A 20,211-nucleotide genomic window follows, 5' to 3' on the forward strand; every position below is an offset into this window, starting at 1 on the left:
GTTAATAATGTACATATAGAGAAATAGAGTGATTTGACATATATTTAGGAGATAAATTTTGTATACATTTTTCTATAAATTCAGGAAAGCAATTTCCAAAATCCTTTTCCACTAAAATTTTGGATATGATTTACTTATAATGGTAAATTACATTTACTCCTTGGATTTGGGACTAAGTTAAATAGAAAGGTGGACTTAAAGAGTCCGCCACTTAAAAAGTCCACCACTCTTTTTTTTAATGGACTTAAAGTCCATTTTGCTGAAATGGACTGTACAGAGAGAGTGTAATTCTCAAGCCAGCCTTTGGACCATGACCAATTTTGCTGTGTTGTTCTGGGAATCATTCTTGAAAAGTCAGTCTCAGACAAGTCCCTGATTTTTTGTCTTATTCTTTTCTGCTTAAAACAGTTGGAATTATCATCTTGTGATTGACTCTTTAGTAATATATATGCCACTTTTAATAAAAAGCATTGTATTTAAATTTACTTAAGAAATAAGGTTAAATGAAGCTTAGCTCTCATTTGGCATTTAACCAAATGAAGATTAAATGCCAACAAAAGATCAGAGAGGATGAGAACCCAAGATCGAATTAGTAACATCTAAGTTTCCTGGTTTTTGGTTCCTCAACCCCAAAACTGGGAGATAGAACCAGTGAGAGAATGAATTCAGTAAAATTAGGGGAATTAAGGTAAATGAAAATGAGATAGTTTTCAGGTACAGAAAATATTTTAAAATTGCTGAGGAAAATTACACAGTCTGTTCAAGCACATCCATACTGTTTATAGACACTATTAATGCTTCCTTAGCTGATGAGATGAGGCAAATGGAACATTACACAACACATCCCAGGGGTAAAGCCAGAGCTTATTCACCTCAATACCAGATCCAGGAAGTCTGGGAACTTTTTGACATTCATTATTTGAGTTCTCATAGCAGACTGCCTTGTACATGCCCAATCTGTGGCACAAATAGTCAAGAGACTGAGAGGTAGACTACCCCTCAGGCCACGAAGAATAGGAAGGAGAGCCTTTGTAGAGTCTTCTGCAGATAGCAAGGGTGTTCCAGTGCTTTATCAGGCCTAAAAATCACCCAACTGTTCTTCCTCAGTACATATATCAGCAGCATTTCCATCTAATGATGTTGTCTATAAATCAATCTATTATTATTTTGACATTTTCTACCATCAGAATGTTTATATTTTTGGCAAAGCAGCAGCCATTTTACTTCAGTCATATTAAAAATACTCCTTCTGCACTCTCCTTCATTGTGGGTAAAAGTGCAAGATGGCAAATGCATTTACGGTTTGACCCAGCAATCCCACTTCTGGGATTCTGTCCCACAAATGTTATGTCAAAACTATGAAAAGACATATGCCAAGGTTATTAAATATATGTTCAATATATTTTGTTACCTGGGCATCGTTGGACAGCAGTTTTCCATGGGAATAGAAGCTGAAAACTACAAAGCTCCTTGAAGCTTTAGTTTGGAAGTGACAGGGCATCAGTTCTGTAGCATTCTGTTGACCATGCAAGTCACCAGACCAGCTCAGACTCAAGGGGTGGAGAAATAGGTACCATCCTCTGGATGGGAGAACCAACGTTAACCACATGGCAAAGTAAGGAGGGTATATATCATACCAAAAGGAATTTGTGGCCATGTTTTACAATGTGCCACTGCAATATTTCTAGGTAAAGTAATTCTTGGGATTGGTCTCAAAAAAAAAAAAAAATGCATTGGGTGAATTGTGAGTAGCGATGAAATGAGATGGATCATAGGATGATAATTGCTAAAGCTGAGTGAAGTGTACCAAGGGTGTTTATTACACTATTTTTTTTTAATTTACTTGAATTGAACAGAAGAAAAAGCAACCTATGGCTGAATATAAGAACATGTGTGTATCAGAGATTGCTTAAAATACTTAATATTTTTAGAAAATATGAAAAAATATTGTTAGAATAGTTTTTTAGACTCCATATTATGAAAGGAGGTAACACTCATTTTTCTTCTCCTTTCCTCCTCCCTTGATGTCTGGTAATAATTATTTTTCCATTGGTAGAGTTAGGAATACATTTTGATAACCCATAATCCCCATATTTCTTCAGCTTTACTTCTGTATTTAAGTAGTATAGAGAGGAAGGATGAGAACTAAGCTTTAAGGCACTCCAGTGTTTAGCAGTCAGAAAGAGGATAAGGACACAGAGGAGGCAGAGAAGCAGCAGACAATGAAGAAAACTGTGTTCTAGAAGTCAAGTAGAAAAAGTTTCAAAATGTGGAGAAACAGTGTAGTCATATAGTTGATAGGATAATTCAGTATTTACTATTGAATTTAGGAATATGGGGACTGTTAAGACACCCTGATAAGAGTAGTTTCAGTGAAAGAGCAGTGACGACAATGAGATTGGAGTCAGCCTGAAGAGTAAATGTGGAGAATCAGAAGTGGAGACTTTATAAGATACCTTTTGTAATAGCTTAAAGGGAACAGTGAAATACTGCTGGAGGAGGATTAAAGATGGAGCTTTTTTGTTTTGAATTTTAAGTTGCAACTATCACAGCATACTTTACACTGCAGAGAGAGGAACTGTTGCAGAAATAAGAGGGTCCTTAAGAGAGGATGGGATCCAGTATTCAAGTGGAAGGACTGGCCTTACATAGGACCATGGACAATTTATCCATAGTACCTGAGAATGAAAAGTCGGGAAGAGGTGTAGAAGGTTTGAATAGAGAAAAGGAACCATATCAAAACTTAGACTTACAAACATGTTTCTTCGATATGGTCACCATCAGATCAGATCAGATCAGTCGCTCAGTCGTGTCCGACTCTTTGCGACCCCATGAATCGCAGCATGCCAGGCCTCCCTGTCCATCACCAACTTCCGGAGTTCACTGAGACTCACGTCCATTGAGTCAGTGATGCCATCCAGCCATCTCATCCTCTGTCGTCCCCTTCTCCTCCTGCCCCCAATCCCTCCCAGCATCAGAGTCTTTACCAATGAGTCAACTCTTCGCATGAGGTGGCCGAAGTACTGGAGTTTCAGCTTTAGCATCATTCCTTCGAAAGAAATCCCAGGGCTGATCTCCTTCAGAATGGACTACATTTCTGTATATTCCATTGCACAAAAGAAGTCATCTTTAGAGGCTATGGCATATTGTTATTAAGAGATTTGTATTACTTAGGATGCAGGCTGAGACCAAGAATCAACCTTAACAACAGACTGATCGGCTTGTTTTTTAATGTAATAACCAGGAAGTAGGAGTCCCAGGTTGGCTGATTATGTAATCCTCATCATGCTACTTCCATTTTTAGGTCCAAAATGGCTTTTCAGCTCCTGACATGAAGTCCACATTCCAGCAGTAAGGGAGGGAGAAGAGGAAGCAGAGAAGAGCATGTGTACACGCATCATTTTAGGAACATTAACTGGAAGTAATGCAAATGATTTTCACTCATTCTTTTGATCCCAAAAGAATATGGCCACCTAACTGCAGAGAAAGCTAGAAAATGTGGTCTTTGTTCTGGGCAGCCAAGTGCTCACCTAAAATTTAGAAATTCTTAATTTGAAGGAAAAAGAGTAGTAGATATTAAGGGACAGCTGGCAGTCCTTGACATAATTTTCAGAGATGATTTTGAATTTGGGAACATAACAAAAAGTCATTTGGAGCCCAGAGTCTGGTTAAGTTGGGCAATACTAAAACTACCAGTTGTGAGTTTAGTTAATAGTAATATATTAGTGTTGGTTTCTTAGTTTTGATAAATGTGCCACAATAATATGAGAACATTAGGGGAAACAAACTGAGTAAGGAGTGTATAGGAACTCTGTGTACAATTTTTGCAACTTTTCTGTAAATTTAAAAGTTTTCCAAAATAAAAAGTTTATTCAAAACAGTAATGAAAAAGGTCTACCTGAGAAACTCAGAAGTTGCTTGTGAACCATAGAATAGAGCTTTCAAATATTTATCAAGTGTGTAGCATACCATGTCTAAATTTGTGCTCCACCTTGTTTCAAAAAAGATTGGAGGAATTAAAGTTCCATATAATCGTTGTTGTAGTAATAAAAGCAATTATAATGATACTAACATTTTTCAACTTAGTCACTGTGCTACTAAGCTTATGTGGGTTATGTTATTTAATCCTGCACCAGCCCTATGAAATTGGTGCTACTGGCCTCATTTTACACATGCACAATCAAATATACATTATTGAATGCCTCTCAGTCACAGAACCTGTGAACACTGGAGATAAGTATGCACCCAAGCCTACTTTTGTGTTATGTTTATAGCAAAATATTGCAAAGCCTTCAAGGTATATTTCAATAGGGGTCTTTGAATATGTATCTTTTTCAGTGAACATTAAAAGTTTTTCTTTTTTCTTAATTACAAAAGTATCACTGAGAATGCTGACAAAGTAAAATCTAGAGAGGATGTCTGTTAACATTTTGTACATTTCCTAAGTCCTTCCCCCCTTTTATTTTTCAAACAAAATTGGGATCATACCGCATGTATTAATTTGTATTCTATTTGTATGCAGATGACATTATATAGTATTATCCTATACATTATACAGTATAGCACTGTACTATATTACATAGTATATTATACATTATATAGTATGATATATTGTGTGTTAATTGAAAACATGAGTTTGAGTTCCTATATAGTGTTCTGTTGCCAGAATATGTCCCAAAATCTATTTGCCTATTCCTCTTTTATGGCCTAAAAATTAATTATTATGGCCTAAAAAAATCACAACATTGTGATGAATATTCTCTATAGCCCCTTATGTACATCTCCCTAATTCCTCAAAATACATTTTTAGAAACCAAATTATCAGATCAAAATGTATACGCATTTTTAAGGCTCCTCATACATTGTTTCATATTGTTTTTAAAAGCAAAAACAATTTTTTAGTTTCACTAAAAACTTTAAGTATTGTTCTCATCATGAACACTTCATTCCTAGGTATTAATAACTTTTTTGGCATATATTTGTTCTCTGAGATACTTAAAATAGTCTAATCTATATTATAGTAATACTTTATAACTGTTACTGGCCAGATGATAACTGGGCCAAGGTCAGCATCATCCATTTGTTAAATCTTGCTTGGACTAGGAACGGTTATGGTCTCTCTCTAGTTTCAAATAGTAATTTCCTAGGAAATCAAAAATTCTATTAAGCATTGATTTTAGAAGCACCAATCTGATGGTGGTAGTACAAATTATTTTTTGTCACTAATTAACAACGTTCTTTCAAATTTGAATTTTAGCTTTAAAACACTTAATGAACTTAAATTTTCAAATAGATTTTTAAAATTTTAAGTATTTTTTTGATAATGTTATTTCAGAGAGACCTATAGAAATCAGTGCAAAATTTTTAACTGTTGGCTCTTTCTAGTAAATTATTTTATGTCCCAGTCAATGTTAGGTATTTCATAGATAGACTTTTGATAATTTCATTTATTTTAACATGATGTTCCATTGAATTTGGTAAAAGAGACGAAGTTAAGATAATTTAGTGAAAGAGTCTTTTAACATTGAAATTTTTACATTTTATTGATAATAGCTTTGCTTTTGGTGATGCTGTCATTGAAAATTTTTTCTTTGGTGAAATGTTAATACATTATAACTATTTTTTTAAAGGAGATAAAGATTTCATTTTATTTAATCTGAAGTTTCAATGAAAGTATGGGAGAGTGTGTGTATCTGTGTGTGTTTGATCAGTAACTCCCTGCTGTTAAATTAGAGTACTTAAATTCATGAAAGAAGTAGTAAAATGGGCTATTGGCCTAATGACCTTATAATTTAATACCTATTTAATGTTTTAAATTAGGAATAATCATCTATATCATGGATATAAATGCATGTATTAAATGCAGAATGACTGATTTCTTAAGTTAATTCTGATAAGAGTGTTCACACTTTGGAAACACAAATTTCTCCAATACCTGAGCTTAAATTAATTTTTTATGGAAGCAACTATTTCACCCCCTCTTATATTTGTCAGGTTACCCTTACTTTTTAACCCTGTAAGAGACATTGTTGGTCTATTCTAACTTTCTTGACTGCCTTTCCCATTGTTTATTTAGCTGTATGTTCAAAGTCTTTCTTATTTGACAAAACACTGCACATGTATAACATTTTCATTGGAGTAGTGCTCTCAATTGCCTGGAAGAAAGAAATTGTATGAATGCAATATATTATTACTAGCAGTCCCACTCCAGTGTTCTTGCCTGGAGAATCCCAGGGACGGGGGAGCCTGGTGGGCTGCCGTCTATGGGGTTGCACAGAGTCAGACACGACTGAAGTGACTTAGCAGCAGCAGCAGTAGCAGCAGCTGCAGTATCATTATTTTTCTACAAAACTTATTTTTAGAATAAACCTTTTAATTTGTCTGGAAAAGCAGTTCAAATAGATTCTTGCAAAATTATTTTAGCTTGTAGTAGCTGTTTTGTATTTGTTGAAAAAATAATGCATTTTACATATATATATATCTTTTCCTGGTGACTGTCTTTTGACACTGTTTTAAGTTTCTCATTAGAGGTAAATAAGTCTTCTCAGATGATAGGCAAGGTTATAGATATAGATAATATCTATATCATGATATAGATCCATACTTGATACTCACTTGTATCAAGTATCAATTTCAATGTATTTTACCCATGTATAGAAATATTATATGATTAATAATTCCTTTATAAATAGCATTTAGATAAACTTGATCTCTGTGTTCTCTTTGAAACTTTGTGAATTCATATTCCTGGCATTTCTCCTTTTACTATTCATATGATCTTAAATGTATTTTATGGTCCTTTTACCTGCTACTTTTCACTTAGAATCAATCTTGTTGGTATTTTCACATATTTTGTACAAAACATAATGTTATTTATTGTATATGTAGTTGCTGTTTGATTTGAATATTTGTGTTCAAACCAGTAACTAAGCAGAGGATACCGTTGGGATAAAATTCCTAGGAGATAACTTTGTAAGCTTGTCTGTTAATTATGCTGACTTTGCTGTTTTAAAATCTAAGACCTCTACTAAAATGCATTTATTTGCAAATGTTTAATGATTGCCTTCAGTGGAGAAGCCACATTGTTAGGTTCTTTGGAACATAAAGTGAATCTTGCTTTAAGATACTTGTAAGACATTCAAAACTGTAATGCAATGTAAAAAGCAATGAAGTAGTGCTGATAAGTGCTATCGCTATGTTCATTCTCCAAAAGCTTCGTTATTGGAAACTCTACGAAAGGATGACTATTTCTTATTTTTCCAAATTTGGAAAGGATTCTTATACATAATGACAAAGCAGTAGGAAAATAGCACTTGCATAGGGCAGAGCTAGATTATGATTGCTCAATGATTGTTTCAGTAAATGAGTAAGTCAAGGGATAGAGTTACTCTTTGTATATGTATACTCATCTTCAATGGGAATACAAACAGGTTCCAAAGAGGGGAGATATTAATAATTTTCCACTGGTGTATAGTAACTTAAAGACTTAGTAGAAAGCATACTTACATGAGAAAAGAATATAAGCAAATTAAATTAACGCTTAATTCACCTTTAGGAACAGTCTGTGGTTTGGTGGTTTTTGTTTCTTTTAGATGGGGCTTGAAGATTCAGTTCTTTACTTGTAAGGAGTTCATTCTTTTAGTTAGTATTTATTGACTACTTACTATATGTTAAATTTAGGGAAACTGAAATAGTAGGAGCTCAGTCTACTTGAAAGGAAATATGAAAACATCAATATAATAAAGGAAATGGCACCCCACTCCAGTACTCGTGCCTGGAATATCCCATGGGCGGAGGAGCCTGGTAGGCTGCAGTCCATGGGGTCGTGAAGAGTTGGACACAACTGAGCGACTTCACTTTCACTTTTCACTTTCATGCATTGGAGAAGGAAATGGCAACCCACTCCAGTGTTCTTGCCTGGAGAATCCCAGGGACGGGGGAGTCTGGTGGGCTGCCGTCTCTGGGGTTGCACAGAGTTAGACATGACTGAAGCGGCTTAGTAGTAGTAGTAGTAGGTGCTATAAACATGTACCGTGCAGAGCAAAATCAGATATAAATGACAGGGATTAACTTTTTACAGTGGGTTTGTGGGCTGGGCTAAGGATGATACAGGTCATACTTTTAATATTTAGAAAAGAAAGCATAATAGATAGAAATATTTCTTTCTTTTACATTGTTTTAAGGTTAACCCTAAAGCTGCTATCATTAGTTGCATGAAAGGATGTATGTACTGAGTTCAATAGGGAATGGTAAGACCACAGGGTAAGGAATCCATTTCTGGTAGTTCCGAGAAACCATGTTCATTATTTTAACATCCCATTTTTAAGGATATAGCCTAGAGAGTGAGTATAGATCTCTTAATTTGACATCTTATAATTATTTCTTTGAAATTAAAAAGTGCTCTATATTTAGTTGTAAATGTTGCTAAAGATAAGGAGCATCTTCATAAAGGTTGATATCCAGACACAGGAGATATTTAAACAATGTATTTATTATATATATTGTAATCATAAATGTCACCTTTAGCATGTAGGACCTATCAAAGTTAAGTGTAGCTTTAGAAATAATTTTTCTTCATTTTTTTATATAAGAGTATGATAAAAAATGTAAAACTTTATTCTAAGTTAAAATTTTTATTTTGAAATGAATTGCTTTATTGTATTGACTGCTATTTCTTTGCTGGATTATAATCAAGGCGTTCTTTTTTTATGTGGTAACATAAAGCACCTGATTTACTTCTTAATTTGTCCAGGAATAATATTTTTATAAGAAAGTTCTCATTTTAAAAGTGGTAAGTAACCTGAAATCTAAGTAAAATAACAATACTTTCTTCAAAAGTCATTATACCATTGAGTATATATTTCTACTATGATATGGCAAAAATTAACAGTCGTCTATTTTTAGTGTCCAGATGAAATTTATGTAAAGTTTCTTTGCCTCAGGTTTTGTTTTTAAATGCTCTCAAATGAGTTAAGTGACCTAGTATTATCATTATTGCTCATTCTGGATAATGAGTTTCTCTATGATTGAGACCTAGTATGTTTATACTAACAGTAGATTCTTTATAGTTAACAAACTGCTATGTCTTTGTTAATGGTGGTTTTACATGTTGTTGTGGAAATGAAAATTTCCTTATCATTTAACTTATTTGATCAAATTGAAAATCTTAACTATATTTTAAAACTTTTTGCCACAGCGTTTTACCAACGAGGATCATTTGGCTGTCCATAAACATAAACATGAGATGACACTGAAATTTGGTCCAGCACGTAATGACAGTGTCATTGTGGCTGGTTAGTATATGCTTTTATTAATAGTTTATATACATATTTCACCTGGAATGTGCACAATTTTTGTGTATTCTCTGTAAATAATATAGTCTGGTGATATTCCAATGACTTCATTTACAATAAATGTTGGCAACATGTATTTTACCCATTACATTTTCATGTTTCCTTCTGACCATTCATTTCACATTTTTGTATAGTTTTCAAATGTAGACTTCAATATCATTTTTTGTGTAAGTTAATTAGGATCTGGGAGCATTCATACCATTTCCAGAACTTACATTTAACTGATAATTCAATTAACGTGATGTTTAGTCATTGTTTCTTTTAGCTGTTTACATCTGCTTTACAGTGCTATGTGAAGCTAGAAAATGATCAGGCTCCTCCTGTTGGAGAAAGCAGTTAGCAGACTTGTTCATTAGGATTTTGTTTCTGTTTCTGTTTGGACTAAACATCTGTGTTAGTAAAATAATCTCAATAAATGGGGCTTAAATTCAATCAATGATTTTTATTTTCCTATGTTGCTCCTGTGAACATACTGTATCACCTGAATGGATGATTATCTTTCAGTATGTGAAAAGGGAAGCCCAGTACATGCATTGGTTTATTGTCCTTCCATGCTATGTCAGCTGCTGCTTCTATGGGTATTTATAGATGCATACATCTCTGTATATGTATACACACAGAAGTATTGTGATAAAATAATTTTATATAAAATTTAATATATAAATTTCAGCCCTTTTGTCATAACCACAGTCATATAGTCCAAATATTCAAATTAATGTTTTAATTTTTTTCTCTTGTAAAGCTTAGGTTATACTATTTGTAAGTCTAGAATTATACCCAAATACTGAATATTATTAATACTTTTAAATTATTACCCAGCTTGAAATCAAATTATCTTTCATAAGCATTGCATATGATAATGAAGAAAAAAGATAATTCTTGTCATTCAGTATCAAGATTTTTGTCTTGAAAAAACTGGAGGTAACAGATAATTCACCAAAAAACAATTTGTTTAGGAAAAATGTAGGGGAACATTCAGCATATCTTTATTTCTATAAGTAAAAGGAAGCAGGTAAGAGTGTGGTGTGCATTTCTTTAAAATCCCATGTATCAGATATTGAGAGAGAAAACCAAAAATGCCAACAAAATAACTACAGCCTGGAAGTTTCACTCCCCTGAGCATGAAGGTCTTTCCTTCTCTGGAACTTCTTGCTTTAGAGCCATATCTCTCTCTGTAACATTTAACTCAAAAATATTTTGAGATTGGTTTCTAGAACTTACTTTCCTATCTGTTTACATTTAATGCGCTAGAAAAGTAGAACACATTTAAACGTAGCACTTGACTTTTTTTCTTTAACTAAATACATTTGAGATCAGTAGTATAGCGTAACTGTGTAAATATAGTGCATGATGCGTGTGATATATATTTGATGATCAATAGCCAAAAACCATATATGCATGTTTAAACAATTGTGCCTGTGTTGACTTTTTTCTTTCCAAGCCTGATCGTTATAGTAATTGCTGATAAAAAATGATTTTTGCATATGTATTTTATTTTTAAGACTCCTCTCCCTTTAATACAAAATAGGAACCTTCTCTTAGGCATAGATAAATCCTTTGGGCATGAACAGAAGAGTCAAATTTAGGTTCAGTTTACTATTGCAGTCATGATGGATGGACCTAGGTTGACACAAGAATGCTGGGCCCTTAATTACCATTTTGTATGTCTTTGGGGGAGTACAGGTTATGTACATTGCAGACTGTTAAGTAAAATGATGACAAAAAGTCCTTTAGTAATTTTTATAATACTACTGCTGTCTGAGGTAGGCCTATATTATATCTAATGTGTATGACAAATAGATCATTTTAGTGTAAAATATTTATATGTAGTAATACTCTGTGTATACGTTGGGTTGAGGGTGATGATAAAACAGTAAGTAATGCCCACTCTAGGGACCCAGTAGTTAACAAATATATATTTTAATTTCACAGAAGGTTTTATGAGTATTATATCTTAAGCCAGGAGTCATCCTTATACTTTTATTTAGTTTAGGCTAGATCCTTGATGTAACTTATAAAGTTGATGCCCTAAAGTATATAAAATGTGAATAGAATTGAATGTGCTATTAATCCTAATCAATGTGAGCAAATAGCCTTGAAAATAATAAAACTAAACAGGCAAAATTCGTAACGGCTGTTTTTCATTCAGTGTAGACCTTAACTAGCTATTGTTTTGTAATTAATATGTGCTCAAGTGTACACCCAGTTTGTGTTTTAGTGCAGCATTGTTTCATCTTAAGCTTGCTTTCATAATAGATTATGAACACTAGTGGAAGGGCCAAGTTAAAGCAAATATACATGTTCTGGTCCTAGTTTTCCCCAAATTGCATGTATTTTAAGCATTAGTAAGTTTTAATACTATAAATTTTTTTTAATTTGTGTTAGATAATGATAATAGTTTACCTCTGAATAGAGGATGCTTATGTCACTCTACTCAGAACATGTGGAATAAGGAACAAGAAGGAATTCTTTTCATACTTTTATTGTTCATAAAGTTGGAGGAAATACCTTAAACTGCAACAAGAACTTAACCAAATTTTGTTTGCTTTAAAGGAAGAGGTCTTTCCAAAGAGAATTAACAGCTGACTGAACCAGTCCTGCTAATTCATTAATTTACTAGCTAAAATACTTTAGAGTCCTGTATGATACTTAATTCTGTGTAATTACTTATTGACATTTATTTCAGATCAGACCCCAACACCAACAAGATTCTTGAAAAACTGTGAAGAAGTGGGTTTGTTTAATGAGTTGGCAAGTCCATTTGAGAATGAGTTCAAGAAAGCCTCAGAAGATGACATTAAAAAAGTATGTTATTAACCATGAAATTAAAAGAGGGCTTCTGACAGAACAGTTTTCACTTGTTGCTTTCTTATTTTAGATAAACTGATCGGCTGTTTTTAAACTCCTAACACTTTCTCTAATTTGCGTTTTAGATGCCTCTAGATTTATCTCCTCTTGCAACACCCATCATAAGAAGCAAAATTGAGGAGCCTTCTGTTGTAGAAACAACTCACCAGGATAGTCCTTTACCTCACCCAGAGTCTACTACCAGTGATGAGAAGGTTAGAAGTTTGTATTTACAGAAGAAACTCAAACTAAGTGGAAAAAAAAATCAGCATTCTCAGTAAAGTCTAATATTTGGTCTACGTAAAATTTTAATGTAATATGCATTAATCAGCATCAGGTTGTACTTGTCTTATATGTGAAAGCCTGTGAATACTCAGAAATTTTAGGGAAAGAAGATAATTTGTTTATAGATAATTTTTTATGACAAATTATTGGAGAGACTAGTAGTCATTTAAGATAAACCTGTTATTTTTTTAGAGGATACATACATTGATAAATTTAATTTCTCTGGGTTTTGCTATTTTTTTTTTGCTACTTTTATACAGTGATAGCTTAATTAAGAATCTTTGCAACTAAAAATTGTTTGAATAAAGGTTATTTAGACTTTTAAAGGGTTAAAGGAATAGCTACTTACTTCAGCAGTGATGTTTGGTGATACCAACTAATATGACGACGATGACACTGTCTTACTTGGTATAGTCTTTTTGTAGTAATTTAGTGCCTCATTCCTGGATCTGAATACTTTGGTACCTGGGGCCAACTGGGGTATATTATGTGCTGAGTTACCATTATTACAGATATTTCTCAATTAATGTTCATTCATTAGCACATCTACTAAACACATTTATTTGGAGGCATGGGGCACAGTGAAAGGCAATGACAGTGTTCTTTTGTAGGTTATGTTACTCTAAAATCATAGCCTAACGGACTTTTGCCATGACAGAGGAGCTAGAAGTAAGGCAGAAAAGGTAACTATTTATTGATACCTAAGAATAAATGCTTTGACCATTAGGTGTTTTGTATTTTTTTATTTACTTAAAAGTGCATTCTCATTATTAAAAAAACTTTAAGAATCCAGAAAAATATAAGAAAGAAAAAACACCTTTTACCCCATAACTGAGCAATAAGAATTACTAATATTTTGAAATATTTTTCCTAGATACATACATACCTTTATACATAAAAATATACATATATATATTAGGCTTCCATAGTGGCTCAGACAGTAAAGAATGTGCCTGCAGTGCAGAAAACCAGAATTCAGTCCCTGGGTTGGGAAGATCATCTGGAGAAAGGAATGACTACCCACTCCAGGATTCTTGCCTGAAGAATTCCATGGACAGAGAGGAGCCTGGCAGGCTACAGTTCATGAGATTGCAAAGAGCTGCCTAACACTTTCACACATATACAAGTGAATAGTTACATAGAAGTATAAAGGGATAAAAAGATAAATACCAAGAAGAATCATAGTTTACTTTTTCATATCATGTTGTAGACATTCAGCATTAATGAAGATTTTCCCATGCCATTAGAAAATTTTCCAAAGGCATAATTTTTAATGTTTGCACTTTATTTTATCATTATCATAATGTATTTACTGATCTTGAATGTAAATATTGTTTCCACATTATCACAGTTATAAGAAATACTGTTACATCTTTGATATAAATATCTTTTACCTAGAAAATATTCCAGTCCCTTCACACTCAACAAATTTTTCCTGCTGGTTGCTGCTTTATCCCTCTTAGGGATATTTCTTCTTCCTGCATTCTTCAGTCATTGGCTCACACTGGGCAGGGCATAGTTATTCCAAGTTGTAAGAAGTAAATTCTGAGCCCCCTTCTCTTTCTCAATTTTTTCCTTCTTAAATGCTCTCATCCAGACATGTAACTTTAAAAACCATCAACTGGTTTTCAAATTTATATCAATCAACCCAGATATTTCCCGGATTTCCATATTCATATGCAGCTCTGTCTTGACATTTCCTTTTATGTGTCATCTTAAACGTAGTATGTCTAAATTAGAACCTTCCCCCGCCCCCCCCCCCCCCAGTCTTCTCTGTCTCAGTAAATTTTCTCTCCATCCACCTAGTTGCTCTGGCCAAAAATAAAGAACACTTAATTCCCTCTTTTCCTTCTCAATGAAACCAGTAGCATATCTTACCAAACCTACTTCCTGAATATATCCTTAATTTATCTCTTTTATCTTCACTGTCACAACTATAGTCCAAATCATCTTTTACTTGAATTATTAACAGTTACCTTCTAATAACTGTTAATAATTATTTGTTAATATATTGTTCAGTTAATATAACTTTTAACAAGTACCAGAACTTTCTGCTTCCATCTCCATCCTATTTTCCATTGGCTGTATATTTTTCTTAATTGGTGGCTTTGTTTTTCTTTTTAAATTATTTTTAATTGAAATGTAACAAATATGCAGAAAGTATCCAAACACAAGCATATACAGAATACTTACATTTATGTACATGTATATCTGAATATATATATATATGTGAGTGAAAGTCACTCACCAGAATACTGGAGTGGGTAGCTGTTCCCCTCTCTAGGGGATCTTCCGAACCCAGGTCTCCTGCATTGCGGGTGGATTCTTTACCAGCTGAGCCACCGGGGAAGCTAGGATGTATATTTTTAATATATTATGGTACTTCCCTGCTTAAAATCCTTCAGTGGTTTGCCTTTGCATTTAAGGTAACTCTTCTTCCATAAGCCATCATTGATTTAGACTTGTGTTCTTATCCAACCTCACCTCATGCCTTTTCTATGATAGTGTCCGTCAGATAGTCTAAGCTTTTTCCTCCCTCAAAGACATTGCTCTTGGTATTGCTTCCTTCTCCCTAGAATGCACTCCTCATCTTTTCAGTACCAGTTCAAATGCCATTTTTCAAAGAAGCTCACTTTACCTCACTATGCTATCTAAAGTAGCCAACTCCAACTTTCCCTCAGTTAATCTCTCATGATTTATTGATATTATATTTATACTGTTAGCCTATAACACATTATTGTCCAAAATTTTCTTGTTTGTTTTACTTGTGTACTGTCTCTTTTCCTACTAGTCCTTCAGGGCATGTTGTAATTTCTCAAACTTGTCAAGTAAACAAAGTTCCAGTAGTACTAGTGTATCTTTCTTCCTGTGTAGCTTAATAAAATTGTGAGAATAAATGGCAGTATAAAGGCAAATTCAAAGAACATGGTGGACCAATTTTTATACTAGTTATGGAGTTCTGGATAACCTGTTTTCTAATCTGTAAACTGGGGAAAAGACCATCTATAAGGTTCCATGTTTTTCTTTACTTTGGAAAGATCTTACTCCAGTAGTTTAGTTTTACATTCAAGGTATTAATATTACTTCATCTTTTGATATTGAGAAATTATTGGTAATGTAGAGATAGTTACCTGAAACTGGCAAACATTTGTATTACTTAAAAAAAATTTTTAACATTTCTATTATTGAATTGATATCAACTATAAAAGAGTCTCCTGGGCCTATTTCTTCTTTATACAATATAATGATGGAGTAGGACAAGGAAGTCCCATCTGGATTTTAAGTTCTGTACTTCCATGAGAATGGAATTGTAGTTTTATTTTTTACTAGAATTCTCATGGAGTTATATAGCCAACTTGCCCAGCCTAAGTTATTTCTAGATTGATGGTAAAACAAGTTGTACTGAAAAAACCACTCAGATGTTTTTTAAATTAAAATATTAACATTGCATTTGAAACAACTACTTCTACAATTTTCTCTTTAGTTCAGTTCAGTTCAGTCGCTCAGTCGTGTCCGACTCTTTGCGACCCTATGAATTGCAGCACGCCAGGCCTCCCTGTCCATCACCAACTCCCGGAGTTCACTCAAACTCAAGTCCATCGAGTCGGTGATGCCATCCAGCCATCTCATCCTCTGTCGTCCCCTTCTCCTCCTGCCCCCAATCCCTCCCAGCATCAGAGTCTTTTCCAATGAGTCAACTCTTCGCATGAGGTGGCCAAAGTACTGTATTTTCTCTTAATTAACTTTAAATAAATATTAATATATTTTGGGGTGATACTAAGTACTAAGTTTGTGGGGCTTTTTTAAGAGATAGATGTGTTATATTCTATTCATAAAGGTACATGAATTGACTTGGATTTTTAAATTTCATTGTTTCTCCATCTCATTACTAAATAGGAAGTACCATTGGCACAAACTGCACAGCCCACATCAGCTATTGTTCGTCCAGCATCTTTACAAGTTCCCAATGTGCTGCTTACAAGTTCTGACTCAAGTGTCATTATTCAGCAGGCAGTACCTTCACCAACCTCAAGTACTGTAATCACCCAGGCACCGTCCTCCAACAGGCCAATTGTGTAAGTGATTTGGGCCAGTCATTGAATTTTATGAATTGTTAAGTTTTTCTTGTCATGATTTTCCTAAGACATTTAATTATTCTAATTGTGGCCTTAGTTTTGTGTGTGTGTTAATCATTTTTGCATGCTTTTATATTTGAAAAATATACTTGGTTAATTTTTTTTTTAATATAAATGTTTTCTAACACATTAGAAAACATATACAGTGCCTAGTTTTAAAGACAAATTAAACAGATTGTGATTTTAAGATGGTCTCTTATTTTCATGCTCTTTTACACAAAACACATAAGATTATCTTTATCACTAGATAACATTTCTTTCAGGGCTTCCCTGGTGGCTCAGATGGTAAAGAATCTGCCTGCAATGCAGGAGACCCGGCTTTGATACCTGGGTCAGGAAGATCCACTGGAGAAGGGAATGGCTACCCACTCCAGTATTCTTGCCTGGAGGAATCCCATGGACAGTGGAGCCTGGCAGGCTATTGTCCATGGTGTTGCAAAGAGTAAGACACAACTGAGCGACTAACACAAAACATTTCTTTCAGTTTTTACAGGGAGTTCTCAAGAGCTTTCTGATAAGAATTTTTCTCAGTTAATATATTGCAGATTGTTCTCTAAGTAAATTTGTAGCTTTTCCCATTTTTTTTTCTTTTTTTCTACACTGTTTACATACATTGTACATTTAAGATGCAATTAAAACTAATTAAATTTTACAGTGTGCTTTGCAGTGGTTCAGAAATTTTTTTTTAATTACTTGAGCAGTGTATATGTACCATGTATGATTTTTTTGTGGGTATTTTGCTCATTTTGTGAGAAATGGTATCAAGTTTGCATCTGTCACATGGGCATTTTCCTTGGGCTGACCTCTTGTTCATTTTTTTCTTCTAGTTTTATTGAGATGTACAGTGAACGCTTAGGGCTTCTCAAGTGGCGCTAGTGGTAGAGAACCCACCTGCCAGTGCAGGAGACATAAGAGATGCTGGTTCGATCCTTGGGCCAGGAAGATCCTCTGGAGAAGGAAATGGCAACCCACTCCAGGATTCTTGCCTGGAAAATTCCATGGACAGAGGAGCCTGGCAAGCAGCTATAGTCCATGGGGTTGCAAAGAGTCAGACACGACTGAGCACACCACACACATACACATTACATCCCTAGTATTTATATATCTTCTAACTATAAGTTTGTATCTTCTGACCACCTTTGTTACCATACAGAGATGATATTACATAATTAATGATTATATTCCTCACACTGTGAATTTCATTCCTGTGACTCATTTATTTTGCAACTGGAAGTTTGTACCTCTTAATTTCTCTCATCCCTCCATTCCCTTCTGTCTGGCAACCACCTGTCTGTTCTCTGTTTCTCTTCTGTTATGTTTATTAATTTTTTAGATGTCTCTGGAAAATTTATTTTTAAATTATAATAGGAGTAAAAATACTTTTATTTTTTTAGACATCATTGATTTGGATTTCTTTTTTCTGATTGCCCTTCTTTTGTTTTCCTTAGTCCTGTACCAGGCCCATTTCCTCTTCTGTTACATCTTCCTAATGGACAAACCATGCCTGTTGCTATTCCTGCATCAATCACAAGTTCTAATGTGCATGTTCCAGCTGCAGTCCCAGTAAGTTTTTAGACTATTTAATATTTTCTTTATAGAAAACTGATCTTTATAATCAGAAAATACACTTGGGACTGCTTGATTGGTTTATGAAACTGAGTTCAACAAAATACTTAGTGTTGAGTAATATTTACTCATTGATATTTACTGTGATAGTGTAAATCTTTCAAGGCAAACATAACTGGATAAGTAACATTTTTCAGTCCTCGAAATCTTAATTGTTTTCCTTTTATTTTTAGTATTAAGAACTAATAATTTAGTAATTAAAAACTAATTCCTAAGGTTCAAAAGGGAGGGGACATATGTATACCTATGACTGATTTATGTTGCTGTTTGGCAGAAACCAGCAAAATTCTGTAAAGCAATTATCCTTCAATTACAAAATAAATTAAAAAAATAAACTTAAGGTTGAAATTTAAAAAAAAACTTAATTCCTTATTCAACCCATTTCAATTTGCTAGATTTATAGAATTCAAATATTAACATAGATTTCTGTTCTGTAAGAAGATATTTATACTGGAACATTTATCAGGTAACTTCATGTTATTTTGATTATTAGAGAAATCGTTTACAAAAGCATTCTGAACTTTTATGATCATGTTGGGTTTATGGAATTCCTTTGCTTTCCCAAGCATGTGAAAATCTAAATGGTCTACTAGAATGGACAATAGATAGTTTCCACTTTTCCTAATGAGAAGATCAAAAAGAAGTTTTTTGAAGGGCATGTTAATTATATAAATGTTGAAAGACATAGTAGTTAAATATCTTCTTATACTATTCAGTAACTTAGTATTTAAAGGCACATTCTTTGGAATAATATGTTATAAATAATGCTTTTTTTTCTATTCTCACATTTCATAAAATAGCAGAATCTTCAAGTGTGTCTTCAACATTCAAGTTTTTGTCATTAGAACCACTTTTTAAGGAACCTCACAAAGGTTTCCGAAACACATTATTTTCATCCTCATCTAAATAATTTCAGTGTAACACTTTTTGAATCTACTATTATAATCCTGGAAATCTTACAAGTCCTAATACTCAAAAATACAGTCTCTTTTTATCACCTTGTAGATAGATATTTCTGGTCAGTACAATATAATCATTTATTGTATAGTTCTTAAAAATTATTTTTAAAATCCTCCTTATACTTTTGGTGAGATTATATCCTCATGAATATTAACTAAAATTAGTATTAAATATTTATTTTTATTAACTAAAGTGACCTTTCTAAGTATCCAAAATTAGCATTGATTGTAATATTTCAGATATTTCCACAAAATCAAGGTAATGTGTTGTCTTCAAATGGAATTTTGTAGTTCAAAATGCATTATTTGTGAGTTTTATAAGGACTCAAATATAAGGTGACTACTCGCTCTTTTCTCCGGATATTTTTGATGGGGAAACATTCTTGTGTCTGGGTTTATATGGTATCCTGTTAAATGTAACTGCAGTGAGAGAAACTGAAATGAAAAAGAGATATACTTTAGTATACAATAACTAATCATTCACTGTTGATATTATGTTTTTTTTAAAAGGCAAAAGACAATAGAAAATCTGTTAAGTAGTAGTATTAGTGAAATTACTAGAGGTAATCAGGTTCTCCTTTGTCATTATGCTTTATTTAATGTATTAAAGAACTTTCATGTATATATTTTATAAATTTTATATGTATATATTTTAGAAAAGCAAAGTTCATTGTTGAAATTACTTTTTATGCCTAGTTATACAAGTTTTAACATTCTTTCTCATTCAAAATGGAGGTGTGACAGATCTGTGAGAAATTTTGCATCACTGTGAATATTATTAGTTTCTATAAGAAGGAATTATTAACAAAGTAAACTATGAGAATTGAAGATTAAAAATGAATGTCTCAGGAAAATTGACAAGTTTTGAAGGATAAGTCAGGAGTAAGATCATTAAGGGTTCAGATACAGTTTTCTGAAGTTTTCTGATTCTGCAGTCTCAAATAATTTTATCAATTATTATATTTATATTACAATATAAATATTAATATATTGGGTTGGCCAAAA

At 33.3% G+C, this 20,211-nt stretch overlaps 1 protein-coding gene across 2 annotated transcripts in view; it reads left to right on the top strand.

Annotated features, from left to right (window-relative positions):
* Window positions 1-20,211, top strand: part of ATF2 (activating transcription factor 2) — an 84,581-nt gene that overhangs the window by 29,751 nt on the left and 34,619 nt on the right. Inside the window, exons 5-9 of one of the 2 annotated variants that reach the window (XM_055572167.1) lie at window positions 9,197-9,293; window positions 12,040-12,158; window positions 12,287-12,415; window positions 16,494-16,561; window positions 18,070-18,184. In XM_055572167.1, coding sequence (XP_055428142.1) covers window positions 9,197-9,293; window positions 12,040-12,158; window positions 12,287-12,415; window positions 16,494-16,561; window positions 18,070-18,184 — 528 coding nt within the window. Of the gene's footprint in view, window positions 1-9,196; window positions 9,294-12,039; window positions 12,159-12,286; window positions 12,416-16,382; window positions 16,562-18,069; window positions 18,185-20,211 lie in introns of both variants that reach the window. The other variant, XM_055572166.1, reaches the window with a different exon arrangement.

Source organism: Bubalus kerabau, chromosome 3 (genome assembly GCF_029407905.1).
Source record: "Bubalus kerabau isolate K-KA32 ecotype Philippines breed swamp buffalo chromosome 3, PCC_UOA_SB_1v2, whole genome shotgun sequence".
NCBI classification, from domain to species: domain Eukaryota; kingdom Metazoa; phylum Chordata; class Mammalia; order Artiodactyla; family Bovidae; genus Bubalus; species Bubalus kerabau.